The sequence below is a fragment of the Delphinus delphis genome, chromosome 21 (genome assembly GCF_949987515.2).
Source record: "Delphinus delphis chromosome 21, mDelDel1.2, whole genome shotgun sequence".
Classification (NCBI taxonomy): domain Eukaryota; kingdom Metazoa; phylum Chordata; class Mammalia; order Artiodactyla; family Delphinidae; genus Delphinus; species Delphinus delphis.
Window position 1 is genome coordinate 22,330,762 of NC_082703.1, and position 24,366 is coordinate 22,355,127.

General features: G+C 48.6%; 1 protein-coding gene across 2 annotated transcripts; it reads right to left on the reverse strand.

The window, feature by feature from the left end:
* Positions 1 to 754: 754 nt before the first annotated feature.
* On the reverse strand, positions 755 to 2,629 carry HELT (helt bHLH transcription factor). Of its 2 annotated transcripts, none has more exons than XM_060001290.1 (4): positions 2,603 to 2,629; positions 2,060 to 2,164; positions 1,689 to 1,785; positions 755 to 1,251 (listed from the first exon to the last, which is right to left on the reverse strand). In XM_060001290.1, exons 1-4 carry the CDS (start codon positions 2,627 to 2,629, stop codon positions 755 to 757), a joined length of 726 nt encoding a protein of 241 aa, XP_059857273.1. The 2 variants fall into 2 exon arrangements, with proteins under 2 accessions (XP_059857273.1, XP_059857272.1); XM_060001289.1 differs by having other exon boundaries at positions 755 to 1,254.
* Between the last annotated feature and the right edge of the window lie 21,737 nt (positions 2,630 to 24,366).

Genomic DNA, 24,366 nt, shown 5'->3' on the forward strand with positions numbered 1-24,366 from the left:
AGTTTCCCGAACCCTTCGGTGCCGACGAGTAGTTGTCATTCGAAGATAAACTTCATCGTCTGTTGTTTCTAAGCCACACTCGGAAGCTACCTCCTCTACATATTTTTTACCAGACAGGTTGAGGCCGTAAACCTAGTCACGCATCCCGATGGTCTGAGTTTCGGCGCGCTCCAGACCAGCGGGCATGTGGTGCGCGCGTGTCCGGGGCCTCGTCCCGGGTTAGGGAAGGGCGCCCAGGTCGGAACTGGCGAAAGTCCGCCAAAGCCAGCTTGGGGAGGGTCCTTCGATTTGTACTTTCTGAGAGCTGAGGGCCCTGTTCCTCGAGTCTGCCCTTCCCCCAGGCAAATGCCCAAGGTGCGCCCGAGGCACGTGCGGGTCTGGAGCCCCGGGGGAAACGCGAATCCAGCCTGGAAGCGACCCCTCCACTTAGCCTCCCCGCCTCCTCAGACACCGCAGCGACCCGCCCCCTTCCCCACCCAGACTATTGAGGGCCGTCACCTTGGCCCCTATCAGCCTTGCGCCCGAGACACCTCGGAGGGGGTGGGTTTTGGAAGAGCAGAAGGTAACAAGAAATCCATCTTTCTGGTACCTTCAGAAAACGTTTATTGCCATGGGGGAGATCCTTCAGAAGACTCTCGCTTTTGGCCTTCCCCCACCCATCTCTTTTGTTGGCACCGTATTTACACTTGTACAATATACAGTATTTCTCCCAGGCAGCGCCCGAAGCGCAAAGAAATCTGCAGGCGAGTCGGCGTCAGAGCACCGCGGGGTGCTGGGGCGTGTGCAGGTTAAGGGCGTTGGGGTGGGCGTGGCCGATCAGGTTGAGGTAATGCCGGTCCAGGCCCTGCACGGGCGTCAGGAAGGGGCTGTGCTGCTGCGCAGGGCTCGGAAGAGGCACGGGCGCGCTGGGCAGGTAGGGCAGCGCCGGGCTGCGGGCCGCGCCGTGTGGCCAGGGGAAGGACCCCGGGGCCGCGCCCTGCGGGAACACGGACGCCTCACCAGGGCTATGGCCTGCGAACTCGGGCCCCGCTGGGTGCAGCTGATAAGAGAAATCCGGCTCCGGGAGCGAACCCAGCGGCTGGAAGGCGGGCTCGGCGCCCAAGCGGGCCTTGGACTGCAAGAAGGCGAGGATGCGCGCGTACTTGGTGTCCTTGGTCTCCATCCTCTCGACGGTGGTGAGGTAATGCACCAGGTTCTTCATGCACTCGTGGTAGCCGTAGTGGAAGTAGTTGGCAAACTCCGCTAGCAGTTCTGCTGGAAGGGCGAGAAAAACCGTAGAAAGAAAAAAACTGTGAGCGCCCTTTCCGACCGGGAGCGCGAGGCGGGGGCCAAGCACCTCCCATCACGTTTCCTGGCCGGAGTTTCCGTTGGACGCCCGCCCTCTCCTCTTGTTACTCTGGAGACTGGAAAAACGCCAGCTAGCGACTTCCTTTTCCTTAAGAGTCTGACCCCACCCTCCCCACCTAAGAGGAGACCGCGGAACCTGTATCCCCAGACACCTGTGCTCCAGTCCCCCTAGCTTTCACAGGAGTCCGCTCCCACCTCCACCCCGCCCCCACCCCCGCCCCGGCAGCATCCAGAGAGCGAGAGACCTCTAGCGAGCGCCGCTTCACTCCCACTCCCGCCCCCAGGTCTCCGTGTGGCGCACGGTCCCTGTCCAGGTTCCCCTTTGCGCAACCCGCGCCCACCTTTTTCCCTTCCCCGGGGAAAATCAGCGGAGTGCAGAGCTCTCAGGTACTGAACGGTCATCTCGAGGATCTCCGCCTTCTCCAGCTTCCCGGAACTCTGCAAAAGGAGGAAGGGCTCCTCGAAGCGGCCCAGCGGGTGCCGGCCAACCCGGGCAGGCTGGGTGCAAGGTTTTATCCGGAGAGGACCAGCGAGTGGGTCGCTGCTGTGGATCTGCGCGAGGGCCGCCCGGGGCTCACTCAGCGCTCGGGCACCCGGGAAGGGAGCCCACACGTGCAAGGCCCTCTCAGGCTCCAGACTCCCGGCATCACTGCCGAGAGTGGCGGCAGAGGATCCCCAGCGCCAGCACCGTTTTCTCGGCCGCCGACGTTACCTGCTTCGCCAGGGCCATGGGCACCGTCTTGCCCAGCTCGTTCAAACAGCGGTTAATCCGGTCTCTCCTCCGCTTTTCTATCACTTTGTGGGAAACGGGGGTTCTCTGCGAACAGAGGTTTGTACGTTTAGGATGGCTTTGCCCAGAGAGTCGTGAAAGGCACGGCTGGCACAGCTGTCTCCCAGCCCTCAACGCTGCCCAGGGACTCGCCCCAGGCCCCTGTCCCTCCACAGTGGGTCACATAAGCTCTGCCTTCTCACACCCGCGCTGGTGCGCTCCCTTTCCAGCGTCCGCTGGGCCACACCGCCGTGCTGAGCACCAGGGCAGTGGGGAGGTGGCCACCAGCCTCCAGGCGTGGGCTCCTCCCTGACTGAGGCGTCCCCTCCCTCTATCCTCATCCCCTTCCCAAACCACTCAGGATTCCTCTCCAGGAGAAGTCCCGTGTGATAATGTCCCTGCCCGTCGGTCCAGCCAGGTGGTGCTGCGGGCGTCAGACGCCCCCACCCTGTTGGCGCAAGAGCCATCTGGGCTCAGCCGACTCACTTTGCGTTCCTTGAGCTTTCCTGACATTCTGGTCAGTACGCGCCCTCGGGAGAGGCGGTGGCGCGAGGCACCCGTCCACTTTTCGCCTCGTGTGCCTCCTCGAGTGTCCCAGGTAGACTGCAGCCTCCCAACTACCAGGGGCTGCCTTATAAAGCGGTCATCCAGGGCTCCAAGTGCATTCACGACTTGAATTATTCCATAGGATTAGGGGAGCTGCGTTTGGGGGATGCATGCATTCAAGATCAGTTTTTTTTTTTTAAGTTAAGAAAAAAAAATTAGCAGCCGAGGGGGGCGAGCTGGGGGCAGATCAGCTTTGTTAATCCACGTGGCCCTTCAAAGGACACGTGACCGGCGGGGGAATAACATTAGCATGGCAACAGCCGGGGCGGGAAGGAGGCGGTAAACCTGCGCCGGCGGACGAGCGAGCGCAGGGGCGCAGCGGCCGCGGGCGCCGGGGGGCGAGGACCCTCACAAAACAGTGTCGCCTCCTTTAGTCCCACCGCTGAGTCTCACACGATTGCCTGTTTACAAATCCCAGCAAGCCCGCAGTCTCAGCGCCGAGTGCGTTTTAAAGCCTGTCCAGAGTCATTAAAGTAATTAAGTAAGCCTTTAATAGGCTGTTCCGCCGGGTTCAAGGGAGAGCTCTTGGAGACGGAGGCGCCCCGTTTGTTCCCAGGCTTTTCTCACACGACTTGGTGACACGTCCATCTCCCCCCTTTTTGTTTACACCGCTTTATTTGTCCGGACATCCCGGCAGGTGTGGGGCTGCGGCGGGCACAAGAGGCTCCCGCCTCGCCTCGCCCCTCCCGCAGGTCTTTGGCACGCGACGCTCCCCCCTACTCCCTGACCACATCGCCGCCTTTCTTTTCTCCCCCCCTCGGGCTTTCTCTTCGCGGGGGGAAGAGGCTCAATTTGTAGCCTATTATCCTATAAGGAAAATGTCCATTGAAAAGTATGAATAGTTTCATTGGGCTAAATTTTAATAATGCCAGAGGGTGGGGGAGGAAAGACAGGCAGGCGTGTGTGTGAGTGTGTGTGCGTGTGTGTGTGTGTGTGAGGGGGGTGGTGGGAGGATTGGGGGGCAACACGGAGAAGAGTGGGCTGAGAAGAAAAGGGGGAATGCAGCTGGCCCAGGCGAGCATTATGCGACGTCACCTGCGAGAGGGGGCGCCTACAGACCCCTATTCATTTGCCTAATTTTGGTCAATTTAACAAACTTCAGGAGAAATTATTGTGGCTTTGTCAGAGAGGGTGAAGCCTTCTGATCGAATTAACAGCATGTTTTGATCCGGTAAATGTCATTAGAAAGGGAGAAACAATCGCGCTTAGAGGGCTCTAAGTAATGCGCCCAAGTGGAGACGCCAAAGCGCACGGCTCACAAAGGGAGCAAGTAGCTGCCACAGGGAACTTTTGTACCCGCCCATCGCCCAAGTTTTGACACAAAAAGGCATTATTTCATACTTGAATACGTTTAATCCAACGATTGTCTATTTTCTGCAAACATATTTTCACAGCATTGTTAACTTTTTATGTCTCCCTTTCGCGGGCGCCTTAAAGTTTGGGGGCGGGAGAGCGCAGACACTTTGGGCATCAATATTTGTCACTGAAAAGGGCTCCGTGAAGTTAGGGAGGTTGATCTCTTTTTTATGGTTTTAGAGAGCGAATATATCGGGGGAGGAGGAGGGAGGGAAGGCACGAACCGAAAGGAGGGAGGAAATTTGCTGGGCTGGCGCGAGGGGCAGGAGGGGGGCGGCGGCGGCTGGGAGCTCTGCTCCGCCTGCGCCTCTGCGGGCAGCCGGGCCCAGCAGCCGGGGGCCTCCTCCCCGACCGCCAGGCCTCGCTGGCACTTGCTGCGCCGGAACCCGAGTTCTGGGGGCTCCAGGGCTGTGCGTGGGGGCCGGGTTTCTTGCAGATGGAAACTGTAAAAATGCTTTTTGTTCTATGACCTGCTCCGGAGCCACTGAGCTCTCACCTTTTTCTAATCTGTTGCATTTGAGAACAACTGAGACCTCTCCTGACACATATTTCCCTCCCTCTCTGCTCCCCACCTTGCCTAAACTCTCTCTCCTCTGCTGGACTACGGCAGGGCCCGGGCTCTCCCTTTGGGTGTCGTTAGTCCTTGGCAGAGGTGGCTGGGGGGGAGCCCTGCTCTCCAGTGGCACCTAGGGGGCTCCTAGGGCGCAGAGGCGGGCCTGGCGGGCCGGGCCTCGGGGACGCGAGCAGCCCACCTGCTGCAGTCTGGGAGGTGTGGGGCTCGATCCGCACCACGCACCCCTAGGGTGTCCTCCCCGTCGTACTCTCAGTCTCCTCTCGACGTTTCTTTTCTACTTCACGCTGGATTGGGCACGACCCGCACCCTCCCGCAGGTTGCTCTGCCAGCCGCCGGTGCCCTCTCAGAGGTTGTCGATTTCAGTATATTCACTCGCACACAAGGGGATTAAACACGAACCCTTATCATCCAAATTAACTAACGTGAATGGGTAAAAGGGAGCGCGCACACTTCTCACCCCTATCCCCTTTTTAAGCCAGCGGACTAGGAGTTGATCCTCTTACAGCTGGTGTTAACTGCCAGCTGCGGGCACCTTCCACGGGCCAAACTTCATTCTGTGCAAACTGTTTAATTTCCCGTGTTTGCTTGGGAGCTGCGCTCCAGATCTTGCCCAGGGCTGCAAGTCCCCTCGTATGGCTTGGGGGAGGGGCCCAAATGAAGGTGGGGAAGTGAGGGGAAGTGGGGTGGAGGGGTGGCCATCCTCACCAGGTCCTCTGGGTCTGCAGCCCCTTCTGGAAGGCTGGGAAAGCCTTTTCCCATTCAGGTGAGGGGAAGGGTGTGTTTTATTTTTGTCTTCCCGGCAGGAAGGCTTGAATCACACTGCCAGAAAGGGGGTGCTGGGACCCTCACAGTCATCGTCCCTTTACTCCTACTTCCCAGTATGGTGATAAAGTGTTCCCTGATGGTGACCGAGTTTCCACTCAAAATGAGAGCAGAATAATGAAGAGCTATGGTCCCTGGAGCCAAACAGTCGTTCAAATTCCAGCTCCACCACATACCCGCTGGGTGAGGCTTCAGGCTGTTCACTGAATCCTGCCGTGCCTCAGTTTCCTCCTCTGTAAATTGGAGATAATTACTGTATCTACCGGGTCACAAGGTGGCCACTGGGATGAAGGAAGTAAACATAGGCAGAGCACCTAAAAGAAGGCTTATCTACTCAATGAATTGTTTTACTTTGCCTGGAAATCACTTCTACAGTGGTTCTCACATAGTGGTGTTTTGTGGGATTTGTGCTGTTGTGTGATATTTTCATTCATTTCATAGTTTTTCCCGTTGCTGAGAAAGCTTCACTCTCCATAAAAAAGCCCCAGTATTTGGCCTGAGGTTTGTTAAGTCGACCCAAATTAGGCAAATGATGGGGGGCCTTTAGATGCTCCCTCGCACAGGTGACATCACCTGGTGCTTGGTGGCCAGCAGTGTCTCCCATGGGGTGTGAGGCTGAAAAAAGGCTCCAAGTTCAGAAGCCCCTCAACTCAACAGCATGACCATTTCAAGTGATTCAAACATTAGCATCAAAATCAAAGGAAAGCTAGGAAGTAAGACTACTTAGAAATTAGACGATGCTAATTCAATAGTAGTCTGTACTTAGACTCCTGGCATCTGAAGACCTTTGTTGGAGAATACAGCAATCATAAACAGAAAATGTTTATTATTGTTAATATTATTTTTACTTAAAAAAATGTTTTAGCTACATAGATTTGACATACAGCTTCCAAACACTGAAAAATGGACTCTTTTGTGTTTCTTTCCAACTCTAGAAACTGAGAGTTTATGGGCTTGGGAAGGGGAAGGGGTAATGAATGGAAAGAAAACAAATCTAGTGGGTATTTGGTCATTTCAGCCAAATTGCTCTAAGACGAAGTGTTCTGGGTGATTTCAAATCTCTCCCTCTTCCTCCCATCTTAATACACAGACTTTGTAGATTCATTAGTGGGCCTGGGGATTTTATCAAGTGGGGAAATGTGAGGAGTCTTGTCAGAGAGTGGAGAAAACACAGCGGTAGCTGACTCTCCCGTACTTCTGAAGTACCAGGAGGTCAAGGCACAAAGAGAACCCACGTTGGGCTCTATTTCTGAAGCGAATAGGATCCCAGAATGTGGGACTGTAGGATGTTTCCTCTGAAAGAAGCCCAGAAGAGCATCAGGTCCGATACCCATTTTCCCACCGAAGAATCTGAGGTGCCACGAGGGGAACTGGGAATGACAATGGCGCACAGCAAGCCACTGTCTCAAGTGTTTGTTGATTTGCTGTGTGACCTCCAGGGCCAACGGCCTCAGTTTACTCCTCTGTTACTGCAAGGAGAGTCCCAGTAGGGACGCTGTGATTCAGGACTGGCAGACATTCTGTAGGACACCTGCTGCCTTTGGCTGGTGTGATCGCTGTCAGAGGCATCTACTGTGTCCTTGGGCCTCAGTCCACATGTTCCTGCTTCTCCCAAGTCCAGTGATGACAGCACGTTGTGGGCACTGATGTGAGCCAGAGGCTGGGAACACCACTCAGAAAAGGACATGGCTCAGGGGCGTATCCTCTCATGAGGAAGAAAAGGTCTGTGTTTGTGTCAGACCCCGGTACAGAAGCCTCAACACAGCAGTCACCCTCAGTGCCCAGTCACCCCCAGTGCCCATCCTAGAAGCCATGCAGCACACATCCTACTGGGTTGGTGACTTCTCTGGGCTTTTCATTACTCAGCACCCTAAATTCTTCTGTTCCCTCTGATCACGAGTAGTGTTCTCAGCTCAGCAAGGACGTCAGCAGGAAGTGCGTGTCAGGAGACGGTGCTTGTCAGAGCAGCCAGGTGATGGTGGGGGGATGTCTCCAGCCATGAGGACACACACTGAAGGTGTGGGCTTTTATCTAAACCCCAAATCTGAAAGGAGACCAGAGACTTGGGAAGACTGTATCCGTAATAGAGTGATTCCCCAGATTTTGGTCTGTATCTCCTTTGTTCTCGTCTCTGACCCAGTTTAGTTCTTTGCTTTCTAACTCTATTTTTAGATCTAGTACCTGAGTTTTTGCTGAATGAGGTAGCAGCTCTGAAACCACGGTTAGGCACCAGCCCCACCGTCTATCCAATGGCTCCGATGCCTTCAGTTTCTCTCTCCTTACGGAAGCCCTGAAACATTACACCTATGCCTCTAGAATCGGATGCCTTATGAAGTTGGCTGTATTTTGTTTTCAGTAAAAAAGAAGTTCTTTTTACTTAATCACTTGCTACTCAGATGTGGTCCTCAGACCAGCAGCATAGTAGTCACCTGGGAGTTCATTAGAAATGCAGAACCTCAGGCTCCTCCCCTGACCTAACAGAATCAGAACCTGCATTTGAACCAGATCCCCAGTTGACTCCTGTGCCCTTCACAGTTTGTGAAACACCACTTTAGCTGACGTTGGAGGCCACCATTTGGTATTTAACAGCTGAAGGCTACCAGTTGGCAAGTGCCAGGTAGGAAGGGGTAGCCTAGAAAGACAACAGCAAAGGTGGAGGGGACTTTCAGGCTGTCCTAAGTAGACATAATTCAGTGCACAGATTGAAAGGCTTCCTGTGAACAAGGGGGGCTTTGTAGCACTGCTTGTTCAAATATTCTATGGGGTGTTTGCAATATTTTCCTTAGTACTGCCTCCTACGTGCAGTGATTTATTTCCTGCATGTCTGTCCAGAATTTGCAAGTAGTAGATGCTCAATGTAGTTTTGATGAATGAAGGAAAACTGGAAGAGGGGCTTCAGGGATTATTTTGGCAATCTGTCACAGGGCCCTGTAGGGTCATATCTTACCATTTATTTTTGGACTTTTGCAAGAACTAACAAGGGGAAGCGTAAATATAACTATTGAGTAAGAACACTTAGGGAGGCTGCATGATAGGTAAAGGAGTTGTTTTCCATAGTTTGACATTAACATCACTTAGAAAGTATGTTACAGATATTGTGAACCGTGTTAATTCTGGGCTTTGATTTTTCTAGGCAACTGGCTTTTCTTTGGGGCTGATAATTCCAGCTTTTTCCTCTGTATTAAAGCAGCATCAGAAGTCATCGTGGGGAGCTTCAGCTTAGAGAACTGAGGGGAGTGCTTTCTACAGCTCAAAGGTTTCACCTGCTTTACAGGGCGACCTTGCACACAAAATTAGAGGTGTATATTGCTGACAATAAGAAATTGTTGTAAATTGCAGTAAATAACACAGAACTTGGGGAGAAGCTTCAGGAGGAGGAGAAAATTCCAGGAGTGTTAACAGATCCCATTGTATGGGCAGTAATCCAGTAGCAGTAGTCTGTCAGACACCCCATCTGTTCATGTGGCTGACACCCTGGATCCACCCTCTCTCTCTGCCTTCCTTGTTCATCCACCACCAGAATTCAGCACTTAACTGTGTGCCAGGCACCGTGCAGGGCAACATTGGAATCACTGAGAACAGAGAACTTTTGGAGAATCTATACGTTCTCACAAATGAAAAGAAGACCCTGACTAAGGGGAACGTTCTTGAGGGCAGACCCCAACCCTAATTTACCTGTTTGTTGGTCCATTTCCCTAAATTTTCACCTGACTGCTAGCAGTTTCCATTCACTTTGTTTCTTTACACTTATCGTACCAATTAGACATTAATTTGAGGAGTTATAAATGCCCTCCTTTTAAAACATCGTTGCCTCTGAGGGCATTAAGGGTCTCTCATTAGTGTGAATTGATATAACTGGATTTTGATCCTCTCTAACGCCAAACTAAAGAAGGCTGTCAAGAAACAAGTTTTGAATGAGAGGGAGGTAATTTAGGAAGAGCTGGTGTATTCAATATTAGTTTCCTGTGGCTGCTATAACAGATTAACATAAACTTTGGAGAAGTTTATTCTCTCACAGTCTGGAGGTCAGAAGTCTGAAAGGAGTAGTACTGGGCCGAAATCAAGGTGAGAGCAGGGCCACACTCCCTCTGGAGGGGCTAGAGGAGAATCTGTTTCTTTTCTTACCTTTTCAGGTTCATGGCTGCCCGCATTCCTTGGCTTGTGGTCACATTACTCCAGTCCCCACCTCTGTGGTCACATCGATGTCTCCTCTTCTCTGTGTCAAATCTCCCTTTGCTCCTCTCTTGTAAGGATACCTATGGTTGCATTTAAGGGCCTACCTGGATAATCTCTCCATCTCAAAACACTTAATTTAATCAAATCTGCAAAGTCCTTTTTTTGGCCTTTATAAGGTAACATTCACAGGTTCCAGGAATTAGAACATGGGTGTCTTTTGGAGGCCAAAGCCTCCTGTACCTGGTCAAGTACCATAGTAGGAGTTGAGATAGCATCTGTGCACTGATGCTCTGAGAACAGGGGCAAAGGCGTGGGCAAGAGGAAGTGGGGGAGAAGATAAAGAGAATCATGTTCTGTTTCCAAACATGGAAGAACTATCCCTCTCTTCTTCCTTCCCGTTTCCTCTTCTCCCTGTTCATCCTTTCTTATCCCTCATGCATCATAACACCCCTTGCTCTCAGGCCTCAGGTTTGAAGCTTCTGTGATATATTCATGCTGCATTATGAGTTAGATCCTCTTTAGTTTACTACACTCCGACCCTCATTACTACTTACACAGACATGTACATGCACACAATGACTTTGTCTAAAAATTATTAATTATTAAATTAAGACCCAATCTTTTCCCCACTCTTCTCCAGCATCTCTCTTCTTCTAGTTGGCCACTGTTTTTTTGAAAATGCCATGCTCACGCTCATCAAAGAGATCTGGATATAAATTCTAACTCTGCTTACAAAGTGGTCTTGGGCAAGTTGCTGTGCCTCAGTTTCTGCATCTATAAAGCAGAGATGATGGTACCTACCTCCTAGGCCTAGTGAGATGCGTCAGTGAGGGAATGTTTGTGAAGTTCCTGGCATAATATTCAGACCATAGGAGGTGCACCGGGGCTGAGATTCTCATGGGTTTATCTGGTTGAGCACCTGGTCTATTTCTGAAACAGTGCTGGACCCTCATATTACAATGGGAAAAAGAACCCAATTGCTGCCTTTCAGGAGTTTATCAAGTGAGACAGACACAAGAAGGGAATCAGATACAAGCTGGCAGGAGTGGGGTGATGGTAGGATAAAATCAGGGAGGACTTCCTGGAGGAGATGATGCGTGAACTGAGTCCTGAAAGGTGAGTGCATTAGTTTCCAAGGGCTGCCTTAGCAAATTACCACAGACCTGGTAGCTTAAAACAATGGAAGTTTATTTTCTCCCAGTTTTAGAGGCTAGGAAGTCCAAAATCAAGCTATCAGCAGAGCCACGTGCCCTCTGAAGGCTCTAGGGGAGAGTTCCTACCTTGTCTTCTCCAGTTTTGGTGGCCTAGGCACTTCTTGGTTTGTGGCAGCGTGATTCCAATCTCTGCCTCCGTCTTCACATGGCTGTCTTTGTGTCTCTCCTCCTCTTTTTTTTTTTTTTTTTTTTTTTTTTTTGTGGTACGCAGGCCTCTCACTGTTGTGGCCTCTCCCGTTGTGGAGCACAGGCTCTGGATGCGCAGGCTCAGCGGCCATGGCTCACGGGCCTAGCCGCTCCGCAGCATGTGGGATCTTCCCGGACCGGGGCACGAACCCGCATCCCCTGCATCGGCAGGCGGACTCTCAACTGCTGTGCCACCAGGGAAGCCCATCTCCTCCTCTTTTTATAAGGACATTTCTCATTGGAGTTAGGGCCCACCTGAATAATTCAGGACGGTCTTATCTTGAGACCCTTAATCACATGTGCAAAGACCCATTTCCGAAATAAGGTCACATCGACAGGTTCCACGTGGATGTATCTTTTGGAAGATCATCAACCAACCCACTACAGTGAGTAAGAGGTAGCCAAGTGAAGATGGGTGGGAGGTAAAGGGAGGCTCTCAGTGAAGGGATTGGCACAAGGAAGGGCGTGAGGGCATGAAATGGCTTTCTGGTTTTGAGGAACCACAACATAGTCTGACTAGATCATGAACTGTGAGGAGGAGTGTGGTAGAGGGTGAGTGGAGAGGCAGTCATGGGTTGGGGCGGGCCCAGTACCCAGGAATTTAACTTATTTATATCACAGTGGTTCAGGTCAAGATGCTGAAGACCTGCATAGGGGTTAGGGACAAGCTGGACATGTTTGAGAGAGAAAATCTGCAGAGCATGGGGTAGGATTAAACATGGTGGGAGAAGAATAGGGAAGAGAATTGCTGGATTTCTGGTTTGGGAATTGACTATGCGGTGACACCATTAATTGAGGTTAGCAGTAAGGAGGAATGTAAGGTCATTTGTTGGGGGGCGTGTATATGGGGGAAGGGGATGTAGGAGAAGATGATTAATTTAATTTTGGACATATTAATTTTAAAGTTCATATGGACACCCCCTAAGTGGATGCCCAGAGACAGCTGAGATAGGAAACTGAAGGTCAGAAATAAAAAGGGTGCATTGGCCTGCAGGGACTGACAGACAATGGCCATGGATGAAATCACTTAAGAAGAGCTTAAAGGAGAAGGGCAGGGGGCCAAGGACAGAGTCCTGGGGGAAGCTGATGGGCAAGGAGTGGGTGAAGGACATCAGCCAGGAAGGGGTCATCAGAAGGGAAGGAGGAGAGCTCAGAGGCTCCTGGGATTCCTAGGAGCAAAGGTGCAGATGGTTCAAGGAGGAGACGCTCGCCAGGATCTGACGTAGGAGAGATGCAGGAAATGTCTACAGGACTCAAAAGGTCCATTGGGACTGAGCATGGAGGTCATCATCAAACTCTGCAAGCTTCTGAAGAGTGGTAGAAAGGGAGAGCAGACTCTCTTTCTTTGACCTCAACTGTGAGGATATGAGTGCTTTCTTGCATGATGAATTCAGACTGCATGTTAGAAAAGACAATCCTCCTAGGAAACCACCAGCTGGAGTTAAATAAAGTGTATCTTGTAACATAGATCTGCCGACAGCCCAGGCCACTGGTGCCTTGCGGGGGGGCAGGGGCAGTGCTGTCCTGCTCTCTCTCACAGGCTAGTAATACTACAGGTCAACACACAGACAGCAGCCCTTACTTCTCAGGCACTGAACCCCTCCCAGCTCTCAGTGTTTTGCAGATCTTTGCTCATTTAATCCCCACAACAATAAGATGAGTATTGTGTTTATTTTACATATAAGAAAATCAAGGCTTGGGGAATTCAAGGTCCATAACCATGAGGTGGTAGAGCTGATACAAACAAGCTGATCCAACTCTACCAGTGTCCCTTCCCACAGGACGCCTGACCTTGCTATAGCCTTGATCCCACTGAGATTACAAGTCACGGGAGAGACTTCTCAGCCCAAAGACTCTACCCACCTTCCAATGACCAAATGTAGCTGCTGCTTCACAAAGCAGGGGAGCAATTCTCAGTATGCCCAGTGGTCTCCCTCTCAGAGCTCCTAAAGGTACAATATACCCATAAGTCACCAGGTATTTGAATTCAACTCTTTCTCATTTTTGCTCTCCACATTTCTAATACTCCAGTTATATAACAATGGCTTCCAGACTCTTACACATCAGAAGCCTTTGGACAATACACATTCCTGGGTCCAATTACAGACTCATTAAAAAAAACTTTGTGGATGTGGTCCTCGAATCTGTATCTTTAAAAAAATGAAAAACCAACAAACTCAGGTAATTTGATGCACTGGTTCACTGGTCCACAGTCTGGCGGTTATTAGACACCATTGCTGTACAATGGCTTGTCAATAATGGGAAGTTATGCTGTGGTTATCTGTTGATGTTGGATTTTGGCAGATGGATAGGATGATGAGCATAGGTTTTGGGTTTTTTTTGTTTTATTTTGTGTTTTTAAATTTTTTTTTGGCTGTGTTGGGTCTTTGTTGCTGCACGTGGGCTTTCTCTAGTTGGGGCTAGCAGGGGGCTGCTCTTTGTTGCGGTGCGCAGGCTTCTCATTGCGGGGGCTTCTCTTGTTGCAGAGCACAGGCTCTAGGCATGCAGGCTTCAGTAGTTCTGGCACTCGGGCTCAGTAGTTGTGGCTTACGGGCTCTAGAGCGCAGGCTCAGTAGTTGTGGCGCCCGGGTTTAGTTGCTCCATGGCATGTGGGATCTTCCTGGACCAGGGCTGGAACCGGTGTCCCCTGCGTTGGCAGGCGGATTCTGAAGCACCGCGAGAAAGCCCTGAGCATAGGTTTTTAAAATTTTTTATGTCATGGGTTCTCATCTATTTATTAATAAGACAATCTGTGGCGTATTTGTATTAGGACAGCTTAATTCCCTTACCTTCTGATTGGCTCAAGAGTACAGTCTGTGGATTCAGTTTAAAGCTTGCCTGGTTCTCAAGGCTCATTCTGAGAAAAATGAAAGATATTAGCATTACAGATCTGGGAGCAGAGTGACCTAGTATGGAAGCTCTTCAGGATTTGGGCAGATTTGGATGGATCAAGGGTTGGTTGGTGCCCTCTAGTGGTTGGAACTTTTCAACAACTTCTGAGACAAGGGCTAACCCACTTCAGCGGCCGCCTTAAAAAGAAACTGGGTTCAGCCTTCCACTTGCTGTTTGAAGATCAGCTGTGTCTTGCCAGAGCACCTCACCTCTCTGGCTGAAGTATTTTAATAAACAAATTGGAAGATCGGACAAAAATATCAGGGAACAGGGAGTCAGCACGTCCAGAGGGCTGCCCAGGAGACCAGTCATACGTGACATCCAGGCAAGAGGGCCCAGCTGTGTCAGCCCCGCCGTGCCACACAAGGCTGTCTCCATTGGCGTGTGAGTTATCTGAGCCTGCAGCCTTTGCTTATTCATCTGCGTGTCCCTAACATCTGGTGCAGTGCCTGGCATGGAGAAAGTGCCCAGTAAACATTTGTTGGAACGAAGGAGGGCAAAGGAAGGAAGGTAGGGTGTGGTCTAGCTTATATTTACTCAGAGATGGCAGGTAAAGGTTGATGGCAGGTAAAGGTTAAGTCCTGGGAAGTGGGGCTTAGTGCTGCAGCCCCACACTCAGAAAACTGACCAAGAGGGGGTCCACAGCTGCTGTGGGTCTCACACTGCCCCCCCTGAGGATGAGTGAACACTTGGGTTCTGACACCCAAGGCTTGGAACCTTCCTGAATTCTTTGACTCCCAAGGTAAGCAGGTTCCTTCTGCCTGCAAGAGTGGGGCAGGGATCAGTGTAACAGGGTTTCTGTGAAGCGCAGGTTATAGGAGGTGAGTTCTCCTGTACAGGGCCTTTTATTCCTTCCATCCCCATACCCACTTGAAGGTTTTGCCACAGTAAATGGAAAGAACTCTGGTTGCCAGGAGACCTGGTCCTGATTCTCTTATGTTTGACATTGATAAGTTCCTCCCCTTGTGGTTTCCTTTCCTGCCAAGTGGGAGACTCTCCAGGGATGGGGGTGGTCATAGCCAGGGTCTTTTCTGCTACAGCAGACTCCTTGTATATTTCTGCAGTTGATGGGACCCCCAGCATGCCTGGAAAAAACCACTGGGGGAAAGATACACACAAAAGAAGGAAAGTTAAAAAAGTGTAGGGATATGAGAATGGCATTCAAAGAGAAGCAGAGAGAAAAAGGAAAATAAAGAAGAAAATAAACCTATGATTAGCAGATTTCATAAGTTCATTCCACAAATATTTACCAAAAACCTGTTTTTAATTGGTGTGATGGTTAATTTTATGTGTTAACTTAGCTAGGCCATGGTACCCAGATATGAGGTCACACACCAGGCTAGATGTTGCTGTGAAGTTATTTTTTTATGAGATTAACATTAACTCAGTAGACTTTGAGTAAAGCAGATTATCCTCCATAATGTGGGTGGGCCTCATCCAATCAGTTGAAGGCTTTGAGAGAAAAAAACCTGAGGTCCCTTAAGGAAGGGGAAAGTCTGCCCCCAGACTGCTTTTGGATGCGAGTTGCAACATCACCTCTTCCCTGGGTCTCAAGTCTGCTGGCCCACCCTGCAGATTTCGGACTTGTCAGCCACCATGATTGCTTTAACTAATTCCTTATAAAAACCTCTGTCTCTGTCTTCCTCTCTCCAACTTTCTCTCTATTTCGTACACACACACACACACACACACACACACACACACACACGCACCCTATTGATTCTGTCTCTCTGGAGAACCCTGACTAATATACCTGGTATTGTATTAACTGCTGGATAGAGTTGTAAACAGACCTGAGAGACACGGCCATCTATGTCTCTTGCACTAAGAGGTAAAAGGTTTGATGATAGATGGTGGATGGTGGATGGTGGATGGTGGACAGTGGAGACACAAAGGAGGGGTGTTGGAGAAAGGACCGTGAGGAAGACCCAGGTTTGCACTACACCTTGGATGACGAGTAGTGCTGGCTAGAGGGCTGAGTGCAGGGATGGTTCAGGCGGGGGGAGTTGAGTGAGGAAGGTGTGGAGGTGTGATGGGGAGGTGTGCAAGGCCCGAGAAATCTCCTCTCACGCCCTCCCCTTTGGCCAACGTCTACTTTTCTCCGTTTGGTTGTCACTTCCTTCGGGCAGCCCTTCTGGCTTTCCTATTTGGTTGAAACCCCCTAATATGTGGCCCCATAGGATCATGTGCTTGTGACACATAATCATGTAGTTATTTAACACTTACTTGAGTGATTATTCAATAAATAATCTGTAAAATGAGTGTAAAACAGATTGGAGGAGCTTGACAGGCAAAACAGTTAGGAGGCTATTGCTGAAACCCATGGAAGAAGTTACGGGGTGGCAGTGGTGGTGGCTATGGGGATGTTGGGAGTAGACAGACTAGAGAGATGTCAGGGGGCAGGGTCTGTCCCTTTCAGGATTATAGCCCATCACTTGCTTATTTATCATTATTTCCCCAGAACTTAGTGTGGTGTCTGGCACACAGTAGGTACTCAATCATGTTGGCTAAAGAATGAAGGAATGCCAAATAGGTACGCTGCCTGGCACACAGTGCAAGCTTCATGAGTATCTGTCTACACAGGTGGATGAATTTATTGCATCTCTAGTGTCGTATCTTAACCAAGAGTTGTAGCTGCTGGAACCTTGCTTTGAGTGTTGAGATGTCATACTGCCTTCTGTTTCCTGCAGTCAGTTCTAAGACTGTCTCATGAGCCACCAGATTGCATGGACACAAAGGGGTGTCATTCTGTCCATTAAAGGTTTGGGAGATTCCTCGTTTCCCTTCCTACTAAACAGGCCGATTCTCTTTAGGAATGTGGCCGAGAGTATGCCTTTCCTCAGATGTGGTCCTGCAGCTCGTCTGGTCTGTAGTATGTGCCAGGAATGATGTTAGATGCTGTATACACATTATTTTATTTAATACTTGTAATTCTTTGAAGTGTTACGATCTTCATTACCTAGAGGAGGAAACTTAAGACCAGAGGGCTAATGACTTTGTCATGGTCACCTGATGGGTAAATGGTAGAGAGGGGAAGGGCACCCTGCAGGCTTGACCCTCCTCTCTGTACTAGTGGGGCTCAGCCCGTGCTGCCCAGCAGAATCCCTTGGGTGCCTTGATCTTGCTTCCCCGGGCAATTGTATCAGCACCTCTGGGGGCAGGGGCCAGGCTTCTGCATCTTTCAAAGCTTCCAGGTGTTTGCAGTGGGAGTGCCAAGGTCGCCAGGGCATCTGGCCTTCTCCAGATTCCCGCTGCATCCCTCCGCATGCGTGTCCCAAACTTGGGACATTCAAAACAGCACTCTGCCCTCTCTCCCCAAATTCACACCTCCTCTCAAAGCCTCGATTTAGAATTCCTTCACTGACGGAACACAAATCCTGAATCTCCTTTTACTTTTGCTTTTCTCTTACTCCATCCCACGGTCACTGAGTTCAGGTGATTCCCTCTGGACACCTCTCCAGCCTGTCCACCCTTGGTATCCTCGCAGCCACCACCATTGCCACCCAGTTTCTCTCATGCGCTTTGGCGACAGCTAACCTTTTGCCTGCCACCAGCAAGCTCCTCCAATCCACTCTAGATGTATTGTTGCTGGATTGATCTTTCTAAAATGCTAAAAAGACTTCAGCTGCTTCCTGTTGGCTTTAAAAAAAAGTATCCCAGCTTCTCAATATGTCATACCTTGCCCTAAGATACTGGTCTCTCCTGCTTTGTTCTTTTAAGCAGCCAACAGTCCTGTATTAAAGTACTTGTAGCTTTTCCTCAAGCACTAAGCACCCTCACGTCGACCTGGCTCTGCACAGGCAGTTTCTTATGCTTACAACGCCCCTCTTTTCCTGGGTGAATCCAACGTATCCTTCCCCACCCTGTTGAGAGATACCCTCTTCCAGGAGCCTCCCTAGATTACGTCTGCCCCAGACTGGTTTAGGTACTCTTTCTGTGTGTCACAATTGTAGCACTTTATGTTGTATTTTCCTATTTGGTTGTCTGTCTGCCCCACTAGATTGAGAGGCCCTTAAGGTTAGGCTTAATCTTACTCGTATTTGAACCCCCAGCTCCAAACACATTGCCTAGCATGGCACAGTCACTCAGCACGTGTTTGCCAAGTGAGATTATACAAAGCCTAGACCCTGACATCAGGCTTCCAGAACATAATGCCAGAGAGTCTGATATGGGCAGTATGTAGGATGGTTTGGGAAAAGGAAAAAAAAAAAAGGCAGGGAACCATCAGAAAAGAGTCTAGTATCCTGGGTGAGAGGCTGCAAGCCTAGAATAAGAGCTTTGGATACAAAAACAAGGAGGAAGTAGTGATTCTAAGAGAAGCAAGAAAGAGAAATCAAAACTTGTGATCACATATTATTTTTTGGTAAAGGCAGGGACATTTTTAGAGAACGTCCTGCATTTATTCAATAAACAACTACACACAGCATGATATCAGGGGAATATATTTATAGATTCATGAACTATTTTTAGTTAGGAGTTAAAGTTCTATACCTGAAACTTCAGGGACACTGCTGTAAAAGGTATTTATTATACTGTGGCAAACATGACCTCTTATATTTGGGGAAATCTCCACCAAAGACAGAAACGAGAATTCAGTGTCCCAGTTTCCCTTGAAGACAGGGCACAGGAATTGACCTAGACTGTGCCAGTCAGACTTTGTTCCTGGTTGTGTGGCCCCTGGACTAATTCTCTGCCTGTCCTGGAACTACTGTAAGCTACCTAATATCCTTTTCTGTTTAAACACTGTAGTGAATTCAGCTGTTTGCAATTAAAAACCCTGAGTGATAAGACTGCTAACATATGATAAAGTCTAAGATGTTTAGAAGAATGGTTGTGATCAAAACTGAAAACAGGGCTTCCCTGGTGGCACAGTGGTTGGGAATCCACCTGCCAATTCAGGGAACATGCGTTTGAGCCCTGGTCTGGGAAGATCCCACATGCCGCGGAGCAACTAAGCCCGTCTGCCACAGCTACTGAGCCTGCGCTCTAGAGCCTGCAAGCCACAACTACTGAAGCCTGCAAGCCACAACTACTGAAGCCTGCGTGCCACAACTAGTGAAGCCCGTGTGCCTAGAGCCCGTGCTCCACAACAAGAGAAGCCCCCGCGATGAGAAGCCCGTGCACTGCAACGAAGAGTAGCCCCCGCTCGCCGCAACTAGGGAAAGCCCGCGTGCAGCAATGAAGACCCAATGCAGCCAAAAATAAAATAAATAAAAATAAATAAATTTATTTAAAAAAAAAAACACCCTGAAAACAAAGGGCAGGCTCTAGTGTAACAAACAAATACAAATAGAGAGCTCATTCTTAATATCAGACAACATGGAATTCAGGCCAAAAAAAACCCCTATTGAGTAAGGGCACTTTATAATGCTAATAGGTGTAATTACAAGAAGATATAATAGTAATGGGGATTTGTGCACTGGATAACACGGCAACTCCGTTCATAAAGTAGAAATTACAAGCAATATAAGAAGTCTACATTTACTACTACTAGTCCGCACAATTAAGTAAGGCAAATCTAACTGATAGATATTGATAGAACTCTGTATTCTGGAAACAGAGAATGTACCTTCTTCACAAGTGCCCATGTAACACTGTGAATTACAGATATTCCAAGAGTATAAATAGTGCAGAAAATATTCAGTGATCATCATGCAGTAAAACCAAACATTAATAATAAAGCCAGAAACAAAATATCCCTTCCACTGGGAAATTAAAAATCTCTCCGTTTACATGTTGAAATATTTACAGAGGAAATGATAAGATGTCTGGGATTTGGGGTAAAATGAACCCAGATTTGTCATATATTGATTATTATGGGAGGTAGGTGATGGGTACATAGGAATTCATTATTACTATTCTCTGTACTTTGTGTATGTTTGGGACTTCCCATTAAAGAATTTTAAAATCCCCTTATTAAATATTCTTGATATAAAGAAGATATAGAAATCAAAATTGTAAAATTTCTAGAAAACAGCAATAATGAAACCTATAGAGCACAGATAAACCTGAGTTCATGGGAGAATTTATAGTCTTAAATATTTAAATCAATCCAAAAAGAAAGAAAGAAGTCGGGAATTCCCTGGCAGTCCAGTGGTTAGGACTCTGTGCTCTCACTGCTGAGGGCCCGTGTTCAATCCCTGGTCGGGGAACTAAGATCCTGCAAGCCACACAGCACAGCCAAAAAAAAAGAAAAAGAAAAAGAAAGAAAGAAGTGAATTATGCATTCAACTCAAAAAAAGTTTTAAGTAAAGAACAATAAAACAAGCCAAAGCAAAGCCAAAGGAAGCAATGGAACACAGATAAAAAGCAGAAATTAATGAAGCAGAAAATGAAAGAAGGTAGTGCCCAATGCAAAAGCTGGTTCTTTGGTAAAGTGTAAATCATTAGAGCCAATCTAGGAATAATCAAAATAATCTAATGTTTGATCAGAATCACAGAATAATCATTAGAATAAAATGATTCAAACCAATTGGGTCACAGGCTTATTAAAAATAATACTATGATACACAGTCTTTTTACCCAAAGACTTCTGCAATTTGCAAAGGCAGATCTGATTCAGCAGTCATGCAAAAGGAAAAGTATTTGCAGAGGAATTTTGAAAAGCTGACATGAAACAGTTGCGTCATAACTGACTTTCACAGGTAATTTCTGCCTAAAATTGAAATGCGTCACGTGCAGAACATTTTCCTCACGATGATGATTTTGGGCTGGGTGACCTCTCTCCACGCTTGCTCCTGGATTTAGCCAACACTCCCTCCACTCAGTGTCACAACTAGATGCACGCAGTGATTACAGCCTTCTCCACACCTGGGACCTGCGGCAATCTCAAATGCATTTTAGATAAAGTTCTAGCCAGAAATTGAGCCAGTTCATTTTGGCCTTTCATCCCCTTCATCTCCAATCACCTCCACTCCTGCGTTCAACCTTCTTTCCCCCATGTGCTTCCTCAGGTGAAGTCACCGTGACCCTCTGACTCAGCATCTTCCATCCTGCCCTGTTCGTGCTAAGTCCTCCCCGCCCAGACCCTGTCTGAGGAGACCACTTCCTGTTGAGCTGCTCATTCGTTCACACCCCAAGGCTTGCCTACTGCAAGGCCATGAACTACCTTGTCTCAGCTCTGCTTGCACATCACCATAGATGTGATCCCATAAACGTAACACTGGGGCTTCAATGCATCTGCATGTTGACCTCTTCACCTATGTGCTTTTCTGTCTCCACTCAGCCTCCAGTTGCAGTGCTCTGCCTTGGGTCTCATTATCCTTGGAAAATTCCACCTGTGAAAGAGTCCAAATGCCTCTGACCATAATCCAGCCTTTCCTAGACCTTCCAGCTCTCTCATTAAACATTCCACAAAAATTTAATTAGCACCTACTATGCTCTAGGAACTGCACAAGGCACTGGGATACAGTGATGAACCAAGTAGACAGGGTCCCTTCTCAGGTAGCCTGTACCTGCTGCAGGAGAACAGCCATCAAAGAAGGACCTCATTCAGTCTTAATTAAACTGAGGCAAATGCTGTGAAGAGAAGCACCCCCACCCATCCCCTCGTGACAACTAGTTCTTGTCTCTTCCACATTTTTCAGGCATAATGAGCCCCTTCTCTTTGCCTCTACTCCTTTCCCACCCGGACTCCACGGTGCATCATTTCATCCACCCTGTAGCAGCTCTCTCAATGCCCTTGTCCCTTTTCTTTGGCAGACCAACACGCACGATGTCAATTCAGCTTTACATCTTTCTCCTTAAACCAGGGACCTGAGTAATGCTGATAAATCCCGAATCAGCATTCCCCTTTTTTGACATCCAACCCCAACTGCACCCTCAAGACTGTTTAGCAAAGCTCTTTCACCTGCTTCTCGTCACCCCTCCCGCCCCATGTCATCATCCCAGGCTTGCTTCACACCACCTCCATGCCACCTGACACGCTTTTCTCTGGAGATACCCTGGTGTCTTACTTCACAAAGAAAATAGCTACCACTAAAAGGAGCTCTCTCCCCCTCCGCTCTCTCCCCCTCCACTCTCTCCCCTTCCACTCTCTCCCCCTCCACTCTCTCCCCCTCTACTCTCTCCCTCTTCCCCTTCACACACCCATATTCCATTCATTCTTCCTCCTTCGCCCCATCACTCTGACAAGGAGTTCCTCCTTCTCTCAGAGGCTAATTTCTCCTTATTTCAAGCCTCCCTGCCTCCATCCTCTCTCCCTGTTATGCCAACCTCCAAAAAGGGTCCAGAAAGATCTTTTTGTCCCACAAATCAGATAACGTTGCCTTCCTCATCAGAATTTGCCAGTGGCTCCGCACTGGCTCTAGGACAAAGCTTAAAGGCTCTTCTGCGGTGCCCAAGTCTTTCACAGAGGTCCCAGCTGGGCTGCTCTCGCAACACCGACCTGCTTGCTGTGTTCTCTGCTGAGAACACCCGTCCTCTCTACAGCCCTGCAGCAACTGCTTTCCATAGGGACTCAGCTCCGACGTGCCTTCTGAGAGGCACCCAGGAGATGCTCGGCATACCTCTCTCACTGCCCTTTGGTCATACCTCCAATATGGTAATTATCTTGTAGTATCATCACACAGATGCAAGTCTGACAGTAAACTCCTTGACAGCAGATACCACATCTGTTCCCATCCATATCCAGGTTTCTAATGCAGTGCCTGGCACCTAGCTTATGCTCAGCAGGTATTTGCTGGGATTATTGTGACCCCTAAACCCCTTAGTAGCTGTTCCCTCTTTTTGTGTTGCAAATGCAGCTTCCATGTCAGGGTCGCAGAGTAGCTGTCTCACGTCACAGATCTGTTCCTGTCCCTTCTCATCTCTTTATTACCCACCTTTCTTCCCTCCAGTCTCTCTGTTCAGAGAAAACTATCCTCTCTGTCATATCTTGAATTTTCCTTCATTTTCTATCCTCTTGACACCTACCTTACCCTGTGAAAATGGACTCTGAAGCCCTCTGACCAGGTCCCAGCTCTCGTGATGGGCCAGAAGAGGAACCTGACACCAGGACTGTGACGTTTTCTGGCCTGGCTCTGCTCTCCTTACTGGCTTCATCTCAGCTTTTGTTTTCCAGTTCGAACTCTTGCACTATTTCCTTTTCTAGTCTTGGCTTCAAGTTCCTTCTTCAGACATTTACTTACCAGGAAGAAAAGGGGGAGGGACGTATTTCTGCTAAAAATGAAATTATTATGAAATCATGGTGTCCTTCCTGTCAGTGGTGTGGCACCTACAGGGAGACAGGTGGGATGTACCTCCGGCCCATTCCTGCTTTTACCCTCATACCCTGGCGTTCTCTTCAGACATCAGTGCCCTCCTACATACCCCCCTGCCCAAGTTTCCATCAGCCTCTGTTTATCTCCACTGGTTAGTGAGATTTTCTGATCCCCAAACTGGGATGCTTGACAAAGGAGATTTTCTCATTTGTGGATTTATTTGCTTGATAAGCCTGAAGAAACATTGCAATTACATTGCATTAAAGTGATCTCTTTACCAATTTTATTGAAAAGTTACACTAAACTTGAATTGTTCTAGAAAATATGGACTGAAAGTTTGCTGAGGCAAGTGAAGCAGTTGTAGAAAAATAAGAGGAATAGAAAAGGGGGGAAATTATATACTCTATTTTAGCCAGGTTTTTCAGTAAGAGACTTTATTTACAAAGCTTAATTTAACCAAAACTGCTTTTGTATTAGTCAAGCATGTTGGTCTGTACGATTTATCACTTAAAAATATTTTCAGATAACTTAGAAAAAGAGAAAGGACAAGGGACATGAGAGAGAAATGCCTAAAATATAACTGTCATTGACCATAAGTGCCTGGGCGGTGAGGGCAAAGACGGTGTTAAAACTGTGTCTTCCAAAAAGATGTGTTGAAGTCCTAACCCCCGAGTACTGACGTTATTTGGAAACAAGGTCACTGCAGATATAATTAATTAACATGAGGTCAGACTGGTGGGCCCTTAATTCAACATGACTGTTGTCCTTATAAGAAGATGGTATGAAGACACAGAGAGGAAGACATGTAACAGCAGAGGCAGAGGTTGGAGTCACGCAGCTGCAGGCCCAGGACAGCAGGCAACAGGTAGAGCAGATTAGAGCACGGCCTTGCTGACACCTCGATTTTGGACTTCTAGCCTCCAGAACTGAGAGAGTTAATTTCTGTTGTCTTACCCAGTGTGTGGTAATTTGTAACGGCAGTCCTAGGAAACTAGTATGGGCAGAAAATTAATATCTGAGGCCACATTCTTCTGATAAGGGTGACACGGGGGCTCAGTTTTGGCCTTTTCCATGGCTGTGTCTCATTAATTTTTCAGTAGTTCAGCTCTCTCCATGTGAAGGAGGCATTAGTAATAACTAATGCATTAGAACTCAGGGCTAAAATGGGGGCAAATTGTAAATTATGGTCAATTCATACAAAAAATGATTGGTCTTTTGCCAGTG